At 39.8% G+C, this 16,244-nt stretch overlaps 2 protein-coding genes across 3 annotated transcripts in view; both read right to left on the bottom strand.

Annotated features, from left to right (window-relative positions):
- Window positions 1-12,936, bottom strand: part of vps37ba (VPS37B subunit of ESCRT-I a) — a 20,487-nt gene extending 7,551 nt beyond the window's left edge. The window contains exons 1-2 of one of the 2 annotated variants that reach the window (XM_034871791.1): window positions 12,800-12,936; window positions 1,884-2,055 (exon numbers count right to left, since the gene is read on the bottom strand). In XM_034871791.1, coding sequence (XP_034727682.1) covers window positions 1,884-2,055 — 172 coding nt within the window. In that variant the 5' untranslated portion in view covers window positions 12,800-12,936. Of the gene's footprint in view, window positions 1-1,883; window positions 2,056-9,651; window positions 9,867-12,799 lie in introns of those variants that run through there. The other variant, XM_034871790.1, reaches the window with a different exon arrangement.
- Window positions 12,339-16,244, bottom strand: part of abcb9 (ATP-binding cassette, sub-family B (MDR/TAP), member 9) — a 10,451-nt gene continuing 6,545 nt past the window's right edge. The window contains exons 8-11 of the mRNA XM_034871789.1: window positions 14,867-15,040; window positions 13,678-13,837; window positions 13,188-13,324; window positions 12,339-13,089 (exon numbers count right to left, since the gene is read on the bottom strand). Of these exons, the coding sequence (XP_034727680.1) occupies window positions 12,775-13,089; window positions 13,188-13,324; window positions 13,678-13,837; window positions 14,867-15,040 (786 nt within the window). The 3' untranslated portion in view covers window positions 12,339-12,774. The remainder of the gene's footprint in view (window positions 13,090-13,187; window positions 13,325-13,677; window positions 13,838-14,866; window positions 15,041-16,244) is intronic.

Below are 16,244 nucleotides of genomic sequence, written 5' to 3'. Positions count from 1 at the left end.
AACTCTTTGGAAGGTGTGTGTCCAAGTATATCTGGCATAGAAGGAACACTGCATTTCATAAAAAGAACATTATACCAAAAGTAAAATATGGTGGTTGTAGTGTGATGGTCTAGGGCTGTTTTGCTGCTTCAGGACCTGGAAGACTTGCCGTGATAAAAGGAACTATGAATTCTGCTGTCTACCAAGAGATCCTGAAGGAGAATGTCCGACCATCTGTTCGTGTACTCAAGCTGAAACGAACTTGGGTTCTGCAGCAGGACAATGATCCTAAACACACCAGCAAGTCCACCACCGAATGGCTGAGGAAAAACAAAATGAAGACTTTGGAGTGGCCTAGCCAAAGTCCTGACCTGAATCCTATTGAGATGTTGTGGTATGACCTTAAAAAAGCCGTTCATGCTTGAAAACCCTCTAATGTAACAACTAGGACAATTCTGCAAAGATAAGTGGGCCAAAATTCCTCCAGGACGCTGTAAAAGCCTCATTGCACGTTATCGCAAACGCTTGGTTGCAGTTGTTGCTACTAAGGGTGGCCCAACCAGTTATTAGGTTTAGGGGGCAATCACTTTTTCACACAGGGCCATGAAGGTTTGGATTTTTTTTCACCTTTTAATAATAAACACCTTCATTTACAAATTGCATTTTGTGTTTACTTGTGTTGTCCTTGACTATTGTTTAAATTGGTTTGATGTTCCGAAACACTTAAGTGTGACAAACATGCAGAGGAACAGGAAATGAGGAAGGGGGCAAACACTTTTTCACACCACTGTATGTTGGATCTTTAAGTTTTGTTTACAGAAAACTCTGCACATGGCTGTCCTTCCCCAGCTGCTCTACAGCAAACCTACAACTAGGACAGCTAGTGCATTGAGTAACCTACATTCAACAAAAGCCATCCTTTGCTGACAACAGACAAAACCACAGACTGAAAAATGTTGGCCTTAAAGCAAAGTCTGTGACAACCGTAGTGTGTAAAGTGTACATGACAGCACCGGTCTGCATGCCTTGCAGAGAAGAAGGCAGAGTCAAACTTTTATCAGCGTAGCAGAGTAGTGAAGGGTTGGCATGCTATTTTGGGAGGGTTGCTTGGCAACCTCCGCGTCAACAAGGTCACAAGTATTGTCATTCCCTTTCCTTCACACACTAGGACGTAGCGTGAAGGTGCGTCAGTAAGGGTTATTATAGCCATGAGCCTCTTGCAGAGGAGATGTAAATGAGATCTGAAAACTTGGTCAACCGGATTTCAATCACAGCGACACCCTGCAGCAACCTGACATCAGGGCTTCTGGTAAAAAAGGCTGCTACAGCCTCTGAAGGGAAACATGAGAACTGGTGTAACAAGTCTCTTCCGTGCGTGTTCACGCAGAAGAAGAACAAAAGGGGGCTGCTGTATTTAGGTTCCCCTGACTATTTGGTTTTCTGATGAATTAGGAAGTGGCGCAAAAATCTGAATTGCTGTTCAGAAATGGTCTTGATTGAAAATACAATATTACATTATTTTATCCAAAGCAACTAGGGGTCAAGCGTCTGGCTCAGGGACATGTTGGTTGATGTGTCACAGTGGGAATTGAACCCAGATCTCCCACACCAAAGGGCATGTGTCATATCCACTGATATTGATATGGTATTGAAACTGATACCGTTGCTGTAAACAGTATTACCGCCCAACCACAACAATAACCCCACGTCATGCTGGGGTTGGCAACCATGTACAAGGAGACAATCAGACTGGTCGGTGTGTTTTGAGCTATGGTTTGAGGCAAACCTATGTGTTTTTTTAGAACAAACATTTGCATTTTTTGGCCAGGTTTGACAGCCCTATAAGACACAGAGGATCATTAGAAATGTTTCGCTTTCTTGTAGTAGCTGAACTGCTGCCGTACCTAGGGTGGATTTGCGAAGCTGATAGGACTCAAATCTCTCTTGGAGACAGCTGTAGCGCTTGGTGAGCTCCTCTTTGTTGTGCTCCAGTCTGGGCTGCAGGACGAGGTTTTGCTCTGCCAGGGTTCGGTTGTTGGCCAGTGTCTGCTCTTTGCTTTGCTGAACTTCCTGCATCTACAAAACACACAGACACACACACACAAACATGTCAAAAAAACCTTTTGTTATTACCTGTCCACTTCCCCAAATTCAGGACTCATGACAGGCTGAGTGTGTAGTGGGCATTCACACGGCCTTCAGACGGTGCTGCAAACACGCAGGTCTCTCCATTCATTCTGAAGGGGGATTGAGTGTTTTGGCAGTGGTTGGGGGGGAGGGGGTGGCGGGCGGAGACACGCGCTAAACACGCAGTGCGCCAACTTAACTTTTGGAGAAACACAACCCTACAGTGGCTAGTACAAGTTTACACACATGCTAAAGTTGATTAAAAAGAGGGAAAAAAAAACTCTTTTGGAAATTGATCTTAATGCCTTAATTCAAAGAAATTTGGAAAATCCAACCTTTTGAGGACACCAATTTTCTTTGTGAATGAATAATGTATGGTAAATAAATACATGTTTTTCCTTAAAATACAGGGGGCATAAGTTTACATATCCCTGTTTTAAATTTCCATAGAAGCAGGCACATTTTATTTTTAAAGGCCAATTATTTCATGGATCAGGATATTAAACTACCTGATAAAGTTCCCTTGGCGTTTGGAATTAAAATACCCCCCCCCCCCCCCCCCCCCCCCCCCCACCACATCATCACATACCCCTTCACCATAACTAGGGATTGGCATGGTTTTATTTTAGTTAGCTTAATAGCTGGTTTGATTTGCATTGAGAGATGATCTTCTGGAAAGTTCCCCATGCCAATCTCAATCAAGGTGTGGTGAAGGTGATGGGGGGGAATTTTAATTCCAAAGATGGTGCTAGTGTTGCCTTAGCAACAGCAGCATGCCGCTTAACTACGTCGTCAAAATCAACAGACCCAAACCAGACCATAATTTCTAAGTACTAGTCCGAACCTGGATGTTACCCGTCAAGGTCGGGTTGGGAATCCACACCTTACAGTCTACGTCTAGAAACTATGCTGCGTGGTGCAGGGAACAACTCTGATTGGCTCATGGAGGCAAAAATGAGACTTTGATACAGAGCGTTCTATGAACAGAATTATGAATATTTAAATATCGCTCAATCACACAAATTTGATCGTGGGAAGCCAAAAATCGTGATTTAAGTTCTATTAATAGTGCAGCCCTTAAATGACTGATGGGTACAACTATTTATGACATTGGTCCAGTATTAAACGAGATTGCTACAGTCGCAGCAGTGAAACAAGCTACAATCTAAGTTAATAGGACAATTGTCCAGCTCTTATTTACCTTTAAAAAAGTGCTTGTTATTCCACTGACTGGCTCAGATTAATATTCAGTTTCAATTCAAAGTGTCACGCTGGAAAAAGCTGTAGTTACCCTTTAAATAGTGATTCATTTTGGGTACAGTCACTATCATAGTTTACTCAGACACCTGGATGGAGAGGAGCCATCATCAATTATTTTAGTTTTGCATTGTGTTCATGTCATATATTTCAGAGTGGTAGTAGAAGTTTCATGTCAGCCTCAGAGTCATGATTCCAAATCTGAGATAACCAGAACTTAATGTAAAAACTGATTGTGCCCTTAATGCAAGTTTTCCTTGAAAGCATGAAGACAAGTTGGCAGAACAACATGCTACTGTGTGAACAGTGCGGGACAGAATTAAAAAAAGGTCTCCTGCTACTTCTCAAAACAACTCATTTAACACATCCAACCAAGAGGCTGTATGTGCAAATATTATCAGGATTGGGGGAGAATATGTAGGAAAACGCCTAAAAATACACTGAAGCGTAGGTCTTAATTGTGTAATGGTTTATAAAACGGACTGAGCCGGCCTTATTTGGGTGTTGGACTGGAAACAACCTTTTATGAAGGAAAGCAGCTAAATATGTCTATTTCCCACTGCACTTTGCACCATCATATCCTGAGGTGAGGTGGCCTCCCTTTAGCTCATTCCTAGTGGCCCGCTGAGGAGGCAGACCTTTAAATAGCATTTACAACTGCAGGCTGGTGCTGGGTCAAACCAAACACATAACTGTATGCTGGGGAATGCAAATTTTACGTGTTAGTTAGTTAGTTAGTTAGTTCGATAGATACTTTATTCATCCCAAAAGAAATTTTAGGCATCCAGTAGCAAGACAACCATGACACAACAAACACATATACACAAATTTCACACATACATAAGAATTAAAATAAAATCGAAAGTTTAAAATTAATTGTTGTTATTATTAAAATAACATTGTTATACAATGTTTAAACAATTTTGCATCATGTATCATACAAAAAGATGTTAATTTCTATCCAGGGAGCATTATATCCTTACTAGACTCTACAACACCGGCACTACCTGATAATGTTGTAGTTCTGTTCCTGTTTTTCATTTAATACACACACTCTATGTATATCTTTATCTGTATTTATATCTCCATTACAAGTACTTACTTTTTCAATATTATTTATGGTCACAGGTGAATATAACTTATATTATGGTTACCTGCTTCTGCATTATTACTTTAATTACACATTCAAATTAATTTTAACGTCACTTACTACACTGCAATGTTGTTTTCTTGTACTATGGCAACTGCACTTTACTTTACAATACCTTATGTAACACCAATTTACTTCAGTACTTACTGTTACTTCTGCACATTGTCTATTGTTTGCCTGTTTTTTTTGTGTGTTTACTTGTTTGTTTGTTTTGCTTTCATTGTAGAAAATGCTGCTGTAACAAGAGAATTTCCCCGCTGTGGGATGAATAAAGTATCCTCTAATCTAATCTAATCTTGGAAATAAAATAAATATATCAAATTTAAAAGGAAGGCACTTAATACATAAACAGCAAAAAAGAAGGTAAAAACAAAAAATACATAAAAGGGCATTACAAAAACAAGATGAAATGGAATGAAGGCTATGTAATCACAATTCCTTAAAAAAAAAAAATGAGATATTGCAGTAGTTCAGCTTCACTCTCTCCATAAATCCAGTGTACCCAAAATACTTGATGTGATTTAATATGCCACTCACAAAAAATAAGACTGAAGCCAACTTTGCTCTCGGAATTGTTGCTCAAATAACAGATGAATTCTCTTTGTTGCTTTGTTGTGTAGAACCACAAACAAAGCCACATTAAAATGTGACTTGTTACACATACAAGTGGGTTACAGAATGAAGTTTGAAACCAAAGTTTGGCTTTAGAACTAGGACCTATCTATTTGGCTAAAAACATAAAATTGTATCTGTAAAATACAGTTAATCCTTAGAATTAACTGCATCCGTAGATGGATATCTTACCTATAGGTTGGTAAGCCTACCATTTTGTTCACAAATAGGCTGAATTCTGGTTGCTAATTTGTTGGATTCATATGAAACCCTTTTTAGAGAACTAAAAAAATAAACTTTTCAAAATGCAAAGATCTCCCCTCATTCAATTTGCCAGGGGATGGCTTAGCGCTGAAACGTTGCCTGCCAATAAATCAGACAGTTTGCAACTTTTGATCTTTGAGAGAGAGAGAGAGAGAGAGAGAGAGAGAGAGAGAGAGAGAGAGATCATCATGGCTTTCAAACAAGCAAAGAGGCAGTTGGGACACCCCCAGCCTCCACCTTGCCCCCCTCTCTTCTCTTCAAAAGCTACAGACTCAGAAATGGCACATACTAAGGAAAGCTTATTGTGGGACTGGCTCTAGTGGCTGTAATTCTGCACCAAGGCAGATATGGTATTAGGGGACCACAAAGGTCTATATAAAAGACACTTCAGATACAGTATTAGGGGGCCACTAAGGTCTATATAAAAGAGACTTCAGATTCAGACTACTAAGGTCTATATAAAAGCATCCAAAGAGCCCCATGCCATGGGACCCTAGAGCATCATGTGGTGATATAATAAAACTGGGTCACCTATAAACAAAGATCATGCTGGCTTTAGTGCAGCAAAGGTCCAAATGTTGCTGAAGAGCTCATATCATTTTAGAAATGTCTTGCTGCTTGAGACTGCCTCAAAACACAAGCCCCAAACAGCCTACCTTAACACAGATCCACACATAAAAGTCGCAATTAGCGTATAACAGGACCAATAGTATAGGTGTGGGCCATTTATGGGCAATTCATGTGGAAAAACAGGATGCATTTAATCTAAACAAATTCAAGACAGAACCGTTTGCATTATTCAAAAGGCAACGCGTGCTGCCTTCAGTTTGTTTTGCATAAGCATGCTTTGCTGTAGGCAATAAGCTTCTCATCCCTCATCTATATACTACAGCTGTATAGTCCAAAGATCTCAGCAATCTCAGGTTGCACTCAATGTCTTATGACACCAACGGCTTCTGTTCGCATGCAGGTTACAGCTCCACCTTTGGCTCGGGCATGTCTTTACTTGTCTGGTTCACTCCATACCATATCTCCTATAATCTTATGACTGATTTAAATTACACAAGTCATTGCAGTAAACAAGTCCCTTCCTCTCTGTAAGCTACTGGGAAGTGGAAAATGAAACTATGGGGACAATCAGACAGGGTGCAGATCTAAAACAAAACTGACAACAACATAAAAAGGCCAGCTCACAGACAGCACAACATCCACCCAACCCATTCCTCTGGTTTTTGCTGTAGTATAGGGCTGGCTACCGTTCAAATATATTTGATACCGGTATCGATGCCAATACCATAACTTCGATACCGGTTCTTGAACTATAGGGTTTTTCAATACCAAAAATAAATTACTTAACAAATCCTTTTCTTTATTTTTCAGCTCCTAATAGGTGAGCCCTGTCTGCCTAACGTGGAGTTGTTCCTTCCTGCCTCTATGACATGTAAGACTACACAGCCAATCATAAACATTTCTAAAAGCACGCTGCATTATTGCTTATTGGCTCGCTGATAAGATTAATTCCTTAGGTATTGAAATTGGGTAATGAATGAAAAGGCATTTTTCTATACTTTAGAAGCAATTCGTCGGTGTCTAAAAGGTATTAAATTCCAGCCCTACATATAGTAGCTTTTTCCTCACGTCTAAGAAGAGGGATTTTTTTTTTTTTTTAAATCACATTTTAGTCCTTACTCTAACACAAAATTGGCTTAAATGATGCTGCCAGAGGAAAGACACAGCACCATGACAACAGGCAAGAAAACTGCCTGTGTCCTGACAATGTGTGTTTAATGTTTCCAATTACAAATGGGTCCAAACTGTAGTTTAAGAAAGTGAGGAAGAAAGAGTTTCCTGAAGACTTTGCAATTTATGAGCAAGAAGAACACACTGGGAAAATTCTTCCAGCACAGGGATCTGGTGGGACTGATTCAGCAGGGTAACTTAAAGCGCACGCTGGAATTGACCATTTCAGAAGCAGCAGCACCCTGGGAAATTGTCAGAAGCACAAATTCTGTATATAAATGTGTCAAATCTGTTGGCACTTTTTCTTTATATGGTCTAAGGCTGTGGCCTGTAATTTGTTCCTGTATGGAAAAAAACGGACCTTATCAGCTACTTGTCACGACAAAATGATAAGAGTGCAATGCAGGTAGATCTGCACGATTAGGGGGGGGGAAAAATCAGTCATTTTTTTGTTGCTTAGAATTAATATTACAATTCTATTCTATTTTTGGGCCATGACAAAACAAAATAAATTGGCAGTAGGCCTACCAAACAGATTTCTTTTAGCACCTATAGCACATTGCGCATCAGCACAAGCCTTAAACAAAGAAAAGGGAGAGCAGTGCAGTGGTTGGGAGCACTTTAAAACCTATTTTATACAGTATACGTTTAAAACTCCCAGATGAAATTAGTCGACTCGTAAAATAAAATGAGAATCAAAGTCAGAAAAAAAAATCCAAGTTATTTAAAACTTAAATCTTGAGCAGGTGAATCGAGATTTTCTCCTTGTGCTACTGGACCAAAGCCAATGGTCTGTATGGAGAAGGCACAGTCTCTATTTAAAGGTGTTCTAAGCGATGTCACACCTGTTTTAGGCTAGAACATTTGTTGTCACAAATGGCAAACAAATGAAAAATGCCTTATGGAAACAGTAAAATTTGATGGAATTTTATTATTATGGACTCAAAGGAAACACGTTCAGTCTCATCGGATTTGATCATGATCTATATACGGCTTATGTGATATACGCTGATGGAAACGTTACTTGCTGAATAAATTGTGAATTGCGATTAAGTTTTTTGGTCATTTGATGGTTGCAGCCCGCCACAAAACATAGAAGACGTTTTAGTTCATTTCTGTCTGCACACATGGCGGGTGTCAACAAAGACAGATGGAAGTGGTCGGACGAGAGACTTTTTGAATTGAGTTTATCAGGAAATCGCGAAGGAAATGGCCAACAACGGTAATAGGACAAGCCATGGGACGTCCTCCGGAGTCAATAGAAGGCACTCAAACAAGCGGGACATGTCTTGAAAAAAAAAAAAGAGTTGTTTTGCAGCGGTGCCGGACGGAAGATAAAAGCCAAGTTGCATCTGCATCGTCATAGCGATGTGATGTTTTCTTATTATAGCTTGATATGATGCTATCAGCTTCCACATATAAAAGCATATTACACACTATTATAACTTTTGAAATAGTGATCATGTCTTGGGGGTTGGTGCGATCCATTTTGTCTAGAATTTTTTTTGCAAATGTTTGCTTTAAGTTGTGCAGTTATGTGTTATATATATATATATATATTTTTTTTTTAACCAAAACTTCTGATAATTTGATTGACAAGTGGATGGAAACGGAGCTAGTGTAAAAAAAAGAAAAAGAAAAAAAGGTCTCTGTAGACAGCCCAGGGTCTACAAACAACAAAAACAATAGGTGCCAGCCTACACCACCAAGCATACACAGACAGTGTTTCAGCCAATAACTGACAAGAAGGATTTGGGGGTGGGGTGGGGGTTGGGGGCTAGTGTCGTTTTGTTTGAAAATACCTTGAACGTCAACGTCAAGACGTGACGTCACCCAACATCGCTTAGAGCACCTTTAATGTTACTTTGGAAACGGCCTCACGCTTTAGACCTATACAGAATGTATAGGCTACACATATAGCATAAAGCTTTATTCAACATTAGCTACAGCTACTGATACGAATTACATATTTGTTGTTATAATGTTGGAAGTATTACTTATGGTGCTGGGGGATAAATAAATTAATATTTTACATAAGGGTGTTAAGTATCGTTTTCCTCGCTCCCGGTGCCAACAGTCATAAATGGGCAGAAGTCTGAAAAAGTCTCGAAGCTATAGGCCATGGCTTAAATTTAATATGTTCTGTTAATGACACAGCAATAATATTGTTATTAAAATATGTTCCTCATACATAAGTGTAGACGTTGACGTTGTACAGTTTGGACGGAGCAACAATGTCGCAAACTGGGAATCCTTGAGTTAAAACTTGAGACAATGCTAGCCCTTGCTCCGTCCCAAGGTTAACGATGTATAGCCTATTTTAGGTTTCAGAACACTGAAGTTCGGTTGACAACACATATTTTTGATTAAATCCCACACGTGATTTGAAGCCACCGTCTCCGTGACTCTACCGAGAGTAGCCTACGTTGGTAAAGCACAACAAAGGGCTGAGGAAAAAACAGTGACCGAGAAAAAGGACTAGAAGCTAACGTTGGACTACAAAAGCATATAGCTTAACATACCTCATCTATCTCCTGTACCATTTTTGTAAGTTTTTCATCGTCCTCCAGAATTTCGTTGAGTTGAGCCATCGTGTAAGCACTAAACTTGTTGAAAAAACTAGACATTTTTAGCTCTAGTTGTGTTTCTCTTCGCCTGTGATCCCTCTTCTCGCCTTTCACAGATTGTGACAGCTGACTGGGCTTCCCTTACAGGAAGTAGTTACAGGCCCCGTGCAGCCTTCATGTGCTGTCAGAAATATCGCAATTCCCGCAAAACCCCAAAATTGGCGTTAATTGAACAATTACTACCAAGGTATAGCCATAGAAATATTTTATTTTTCTATGGGTGAAGTACTGGCAAAATATTTGACTAAATTTGACAGTCAACTAATTCTTACTTCTTTTTATTTGTAAATTAAAGAAAACCTGTTTCAACATCCACATTTACAATGACTGATATCTAAATGGCTGGCTTAAAAGAGACATTAAATGCAACATTTGGTTTTAATCCAACATGTTTATTTCCAAGGCAGACATACAGTATATTTGTACACATTCATTTTTATTTATTTATATAGTGTTTTACACAATTAAGTTATGTATGTCAGTGTTATTAATTAATATATCTTCATCACATAGTTCTACACAGAAGGCACCTGTCTTCTCTTTGTAGTCATTGCAGTATTGGAGCTTACTTGTTTAATTACAAATCATGAAATTGAACAGCCCTGAAAAGAAACTCAAAGCATTTCTACACCTGTTACAGTAAATACATTCAAACATAGTAAAAAAACAAAACCTGAGGAAGACCTAAACAATACATTCTTTGTCTGGAGTGTGATGATGAAGTATATAAAACAACAAACCACATACATCAACTTCAGCATATCACCTGTTCTTAAAGATAATATATTAGTTACATGATATGCTGTTTTATTTAGACAGGACAATGCACACTTAAATATTAACTAAATAATATATTAAACTACTAAAAACAAGGAGAGATGGATTGCAGCTAGGTTTTAGCACAACTGCTATTGTACGCCCGTATTCCCATGTAATGGTCACAGTAGCCATTCATTTATTCAAGTTTTATTTCTAATGGCAATGCCACTTTTGGTCTGAGGAACCCCACAGCTCTGTCAGATAAACCTGCATGCCCTTTCTTTGATTCCTAATGTACATTCCAAATACATGACACTATGCATTTTATAAAAGTGGATATTGCTAATTTTTTCATGCAATTAAATTGCCAATTTTGAGGTTGGTTTGGTCAGCAATCATACGAATGCTATTCTACTAAGCCACTACTACTTCGAGTGGAGCTGAATGCTTAAATAATTTATGCACTGACTTACAAAACGGCAACATGTAGTGTTCAGGTGTAGTTCATGTTTATATGTGTATTTATTCTTTTGAACAAATTAGATTTTTTTTTTTATATTCAGCAAGATTACCATAAAACCTTTTCACGTAACCCCTGGCAACTGTAGAGGCACCCGCTGATAGAGTTGTTCCGATGTACATACCAATACCAGCTGATAAGTTTGAGTACGCAAGTCTATGGACTGATCCGATACCACGTAATTTAGCCTGAAAAACTCTAAAAAGCTTGTTAGCATTCAGACCAAACCGTAAATCAATTCTTCTTGGCCGTTCTAAAAAGCAGTAGCCTACACAGCACGGCTAAGAAGTCTCCTCGCATTTGGCCTTGGGTAAAGTGCAGTTATATTACATTTTAAATCTTTTACTAAATTGTGGATACAGCTTTTTGGAATCGCTAACTGTTTCTAGATTATTTAATTAATTATTGTTTTGAGTGTCAAACAAGATGATATAAAAATATATGGCATTCATTCTCTGTACACACCATAGACCAAATATACAGTCTATGGTACACACACACACACACACACACTCCTAAAAGAGCCTTTTGTATGTGATTCAGAATCAGGTTTAACCTCCTTAGCCTACAGGGTGCAGCGTACACATAGTTATGGATGCAACTGCAGTTCTGTGCAATGCCCGCCCTACGAGAGACCGAATAGTTGAGGTCAGGCATTGACCTAGTTTAGGATAGCCGATTGGTCAGGGGATAGGACCTGAACCAATTGGGTTCCATTACCTCCCGCAAGCATGAACGCCTGGCCAATCGTAGAGCATGAATGCTATTGAAGTGCGATTCTTGCCCAGAACTGCAAATTGGACATGCACCGTACTCTACATCCAGTCACCGTCTTCTTCTTGGCGTGCTTGGTGGCGGCATCAAGGTGAGAAATTAACTGGTGGCTGGTGGGCAAAAAATGTAATTCAAATTTATAAAAGAAAGGGCCCTAGCATATTTTCAATTGCTTCAGTACATTATTTTGTATTATTAATACATGTTTTATTAATAATAGGAAATAAAAAGTGATGCAAAAAAAAATGAAAGCCTTTATTTGCCACACTCTGCTCCTGGGGTCCCATCTTTGCCAGCTGTATGGCAGTGCACTAGATATAAAATGTGGCTCATGGGCTTAAGGTTAGTTGTTCCTCTAATGAACAAAGTGTTTATATATTCTGAAGACGAGTAGGTTTGATAGTAAATACAGGGCATGGACTGGTCGTCTGTAAGGTGTGTGTATATATATATATATATATATATATATATATCTATATATATATATATGTATAAATACACACACATACAGACATACAGACATACACACACACACACACACACAGTAAATATATATTTCTTAACACACTGGTATCGGATCGGTACTTGGTATCGGCCAGGTTCAGTTCAGGTAACAAAATCAGTTTTGGGAAGGACATGGTATCAAAACGTCTCTACCTGGGTACAAGTACACCTGGTTGGGAATCACTGCTCTATGATAATTTTTAAGACATTCAACTATATTTTTTACTTCATAATACCTCTCAGTTCGTCTATAACTGGATCTCAACCTGGTCCTGTTTCTGACAGGACATCAAATTACAATAAAATACATCAAGCTCCTGGATTTCAGTGAGGGGACTTCACACTTCTGAATTTGTACACAAAATAGTTTATACAGTACATATGGTTTGAATCCCAGAATATACAAAAGGAATCAACCCTTCCAACAGTCCTTTCCCATTTCCACACCCTACAGTTCATTCTCAGTAGCGCAAATTGTGTTCAGACTCACTGCCACTGCTGCTTTGCCTTTTTCTCTGCCTTCCACCATCAGACTTCCAGCTTAGTGTTTCGGATTTGTTGAGGACCTCCGTCCCGGTCTCCATGCCCAGCACCTGCCTCTGCACCAGCTTATAGTAAAGCCCCCCACTGGCCATCAGCTGACTGTGAGACCCCTGTTCAGCCACATGGCCCCTGTCGATCACAATGATGTTGTCTGCCTTCTCCACAGTGCTGAGCCGATGGGCGATCACCAACACAGTGCGCTCCTGCATGACGTTGTTAAGAGCGTTCTGAACCTGCAGTAGATATATCAGAGATTAACAAAATGATCAGTGAGATGAATCAGCAGCTCTCTGACACATCCAAAAGGTCCTTAATGTAGCCTTTCACTCACAATGTGTTCACTCTCTGCATCTAGGGCGCTGGTGGCCTCGTCCAGGATAAGAACACGAGGGTTGCGGATGAGAGCTCTTGCAATGGCCACCCTTTGTTTCTGCCCCCCTGACAACTGGGTGCCTTTCTCTCCAACACCTGGTGAATAAAATGGAGCAGTAATTCTGCTGCATGACTTCATCTTTATATAGCATTATAGATGACAGTTAACTCCATTTCCTTCTTACAAAACCTAAAGTACTCTTCCAAAACAAACATAATATTTGAGATGTTCATTGAGGACAACATCCCATTGAGCCTACAAATAAACCGTGAGATTTCTAGCAGGAGACCAGAACAGGATTTCTAGTATGAGGGCAATATTAAAATCTTATTTAATACGAAATAAAAAATGTAATGATTACTGACAGGGTGTCTTGGCTTATCTATCTTTCTCTTTAATATTACATCAACAGCTGACCTCTAAACGAACACATATAAATAATAATTACTTGTTCCATAGCCTGTAGGGAGGGAAGTGATAAAATCGTGGGCATTCGCCTTGATGGCAGCCTGCACCACAGTCTCCATTGGGACGTCAGTCAGGCCATAGGTGATGTTCTCCTCTACCGTCCGGGCAAACAGCACAGGCTCCTGGCCCACAAGAGCTACCTGCAGAAACAAACTGATGGTTTTATGTGTGGAAGACCTTAACCAACAATTAATTGATTCCAGTCACAAGTATAGCATGTAGCAAAAGTCTCATATAGCTTATTCCTCTGTGCCATAGAGTTCTGTTGTCCACAAAACACCCGGGTAGCTCAGTTGGTAAAGCATATGCCCACATGTAGAGGTTTATTCCTTGACACAGAGGACCGGGGTTTGAACTTGACATTCGGCAATGTCCTACATGTCTTCCCTCTCTCTCTCTCCTTTCATATCTAAGCTATGTCAGTGATTAAAGGCGTAATGCCCAAAAATAATCTTAAAAAAACCCACATCAGTTTGTCTGTGCTATCTTAAGTAACTGGAGCCTGTAGTTTACCTTCCTAGGTTACCCAATGTTTAACTTCCAAATGATGATTTAATTAATGTTACGAAAAATTCTCGTCTTAGTTCTGACAGCTAAGAACTTTTTCAACCCGGACCCTATCTTTCTATGTTTTTGTCTAAATTCCTGATTGGAACAACAATATTGGTTTGGGTTTGAGTGCCACAAACAAAGAAGGAGAGTTGTAAAGTACTGAGTCAGACTTACACATTATTAGTTTTGGGCGCATTTGTTTGATTTGTTGATAATAAGACAAATAAAGAATATGCAAGTATTAAAAGGTGCTTTGCCACACAAAACCTTTTTTACTTGCATTTTTTTTTTTTTCCGTATGTGTTTGTGTTATGTGGTAAATGATACGGATGATACTGTCATTGGCTAACAGTTAGCCAATCAGAGTTAAACAGCTTAGCTTGTTGCATATTAATGAGAACTGGCACAAATGGAGCTGAGTCTTCCTGCAGGCTTTCTATACCACACTAGAATGGATTGAAACAAGGTACCCAAGGCATTTTTTAACAAAAATATTACAGAGTCCATCGTAGAACTTTAGACATTACCACAAAGTAATGAAATACATGTGGCAGGGCACCTTTAAACTTTAAAAGAACACATTCTGTCCACAATGAATCCCCCGGATGTGGTCTGACCTTGGAGTGGAGGTAGTCATGCTGGAAGGTGTGTATGGGCTTTCCATCCAGCAGCACTTGGCCTTGCTGAGGAAGGTAGAAGTTTTCCAACAGACTCACGCAGGAGCTCTTTCCACTGCCTGAAGGACCCACAAGGGCGGTCACCTCTCCAGGCCGCAAAGTGAATGACACTCCCTGCAAAACAGATATTTTTAGTTTGGTGTTATCAATTGCTGATATCCACACACAATTGAATTATCTTTAAATAAAGCTATTATGTTCAAATAATACAACATTAAAGTGGTGCTTGATTCCAAGAGGATTGTATTTCTGACGCTTCTGTGTTATTTGTGTCTCATTAAATCAATCTTACACACAGCGCTGTCCATACTCTATCTGTGGACAATGTTGTTACACTGCTTGAATGCACAAAAACACCGTAATGCTAATGAAATCTCTCTGCTACGTCCTGCTATGCCTTGTTACACTCTGAAGTGCCCTGCTACACCCTTCTACATCCTGCTACGTCCTGCTATGCCCTGTTACACTCTGCAGTGCCCTGCTACACCCTTCTACATCCTGCTACATCCTGCTATGCCCTGTTACACTTTCCAGTGCCCTACTATACCCTGCTACGTCCTGCTATACCCTGTTACTCCCTGCAGTGCCCTACTATACCCTGCTACGTCCTGCTATACCCTGTTACTCCCTGCAGTGCCCTACTACACCCTGCTATGCCTTGTTACACCCTGCAGTGCACTACTACGCCCTGCTACGCGATTAACTACTGTACTACAACTACTATTTCTAGTCATAGTTTCATTATCATTTTTGTGACTATAACTGCCACTGTGCATCACATCCCCAACCAGCACCGTCAGACACCACCTACCAAGAGCCAGGGCCTGTCCAAGGTTTCTCCCTGAAAGGAAGTTTTTCCTCACCAATGGCTTGCTCTTGGGGAATTACTAGAATTGTTGGGGCTTTGTAAATTATAGCATGTGGTCTAGACCTGTAAAGTGTCTTGAGATAACTCTTGTTATGATTTGATACTATGAATAAAATTGAATTTAAAACTAAATTGAATTAATGCATGTTATAAACTGGCTTTGCTAACAATGGCTAACCTGGCTAGAGCATTTGAAAACAGCGAAAATCCGACTTGTAAATGGAAACACTTTTGACTCGGGTGTGACATCATTCCCAGTTTCGGCTGGCGAGGCACATGGAACGCACTACTAGGTCCGCCCAAGACGACTGTGATTGGTTTAAAGAAATGCAATCAACCCAGAGCATTTTTTTCACCTTTACTGGAATGTTTTTGTGATGTAGACCAGACTCCACAACGTTGTGAATATACAGTAGGTCTTGCAATGCGAGACTAGGAGTGACCTGACAT

This window comes from Etheostoma cragini, chromosome 5 (genome assembly GCF_013103735.1).
Source record: "Etheostoma cragini isolate CJK2018 chromosome 5, CSU_Ecrag_1.0, whole genome shotgun sequence".
In the NCBI taxonomy this organism is placed as follows: domain Eukaryota; kingdom Metazoa; phylum Chordata; class Actinopteri; order Perciformes; family Percidae; genus Etheostoma; species Etheostoma cragini.
Note: the sequence above shows the minus strand (reverse complement) of the source record. Positions and strands in the feature narration are given on the sequence as shown.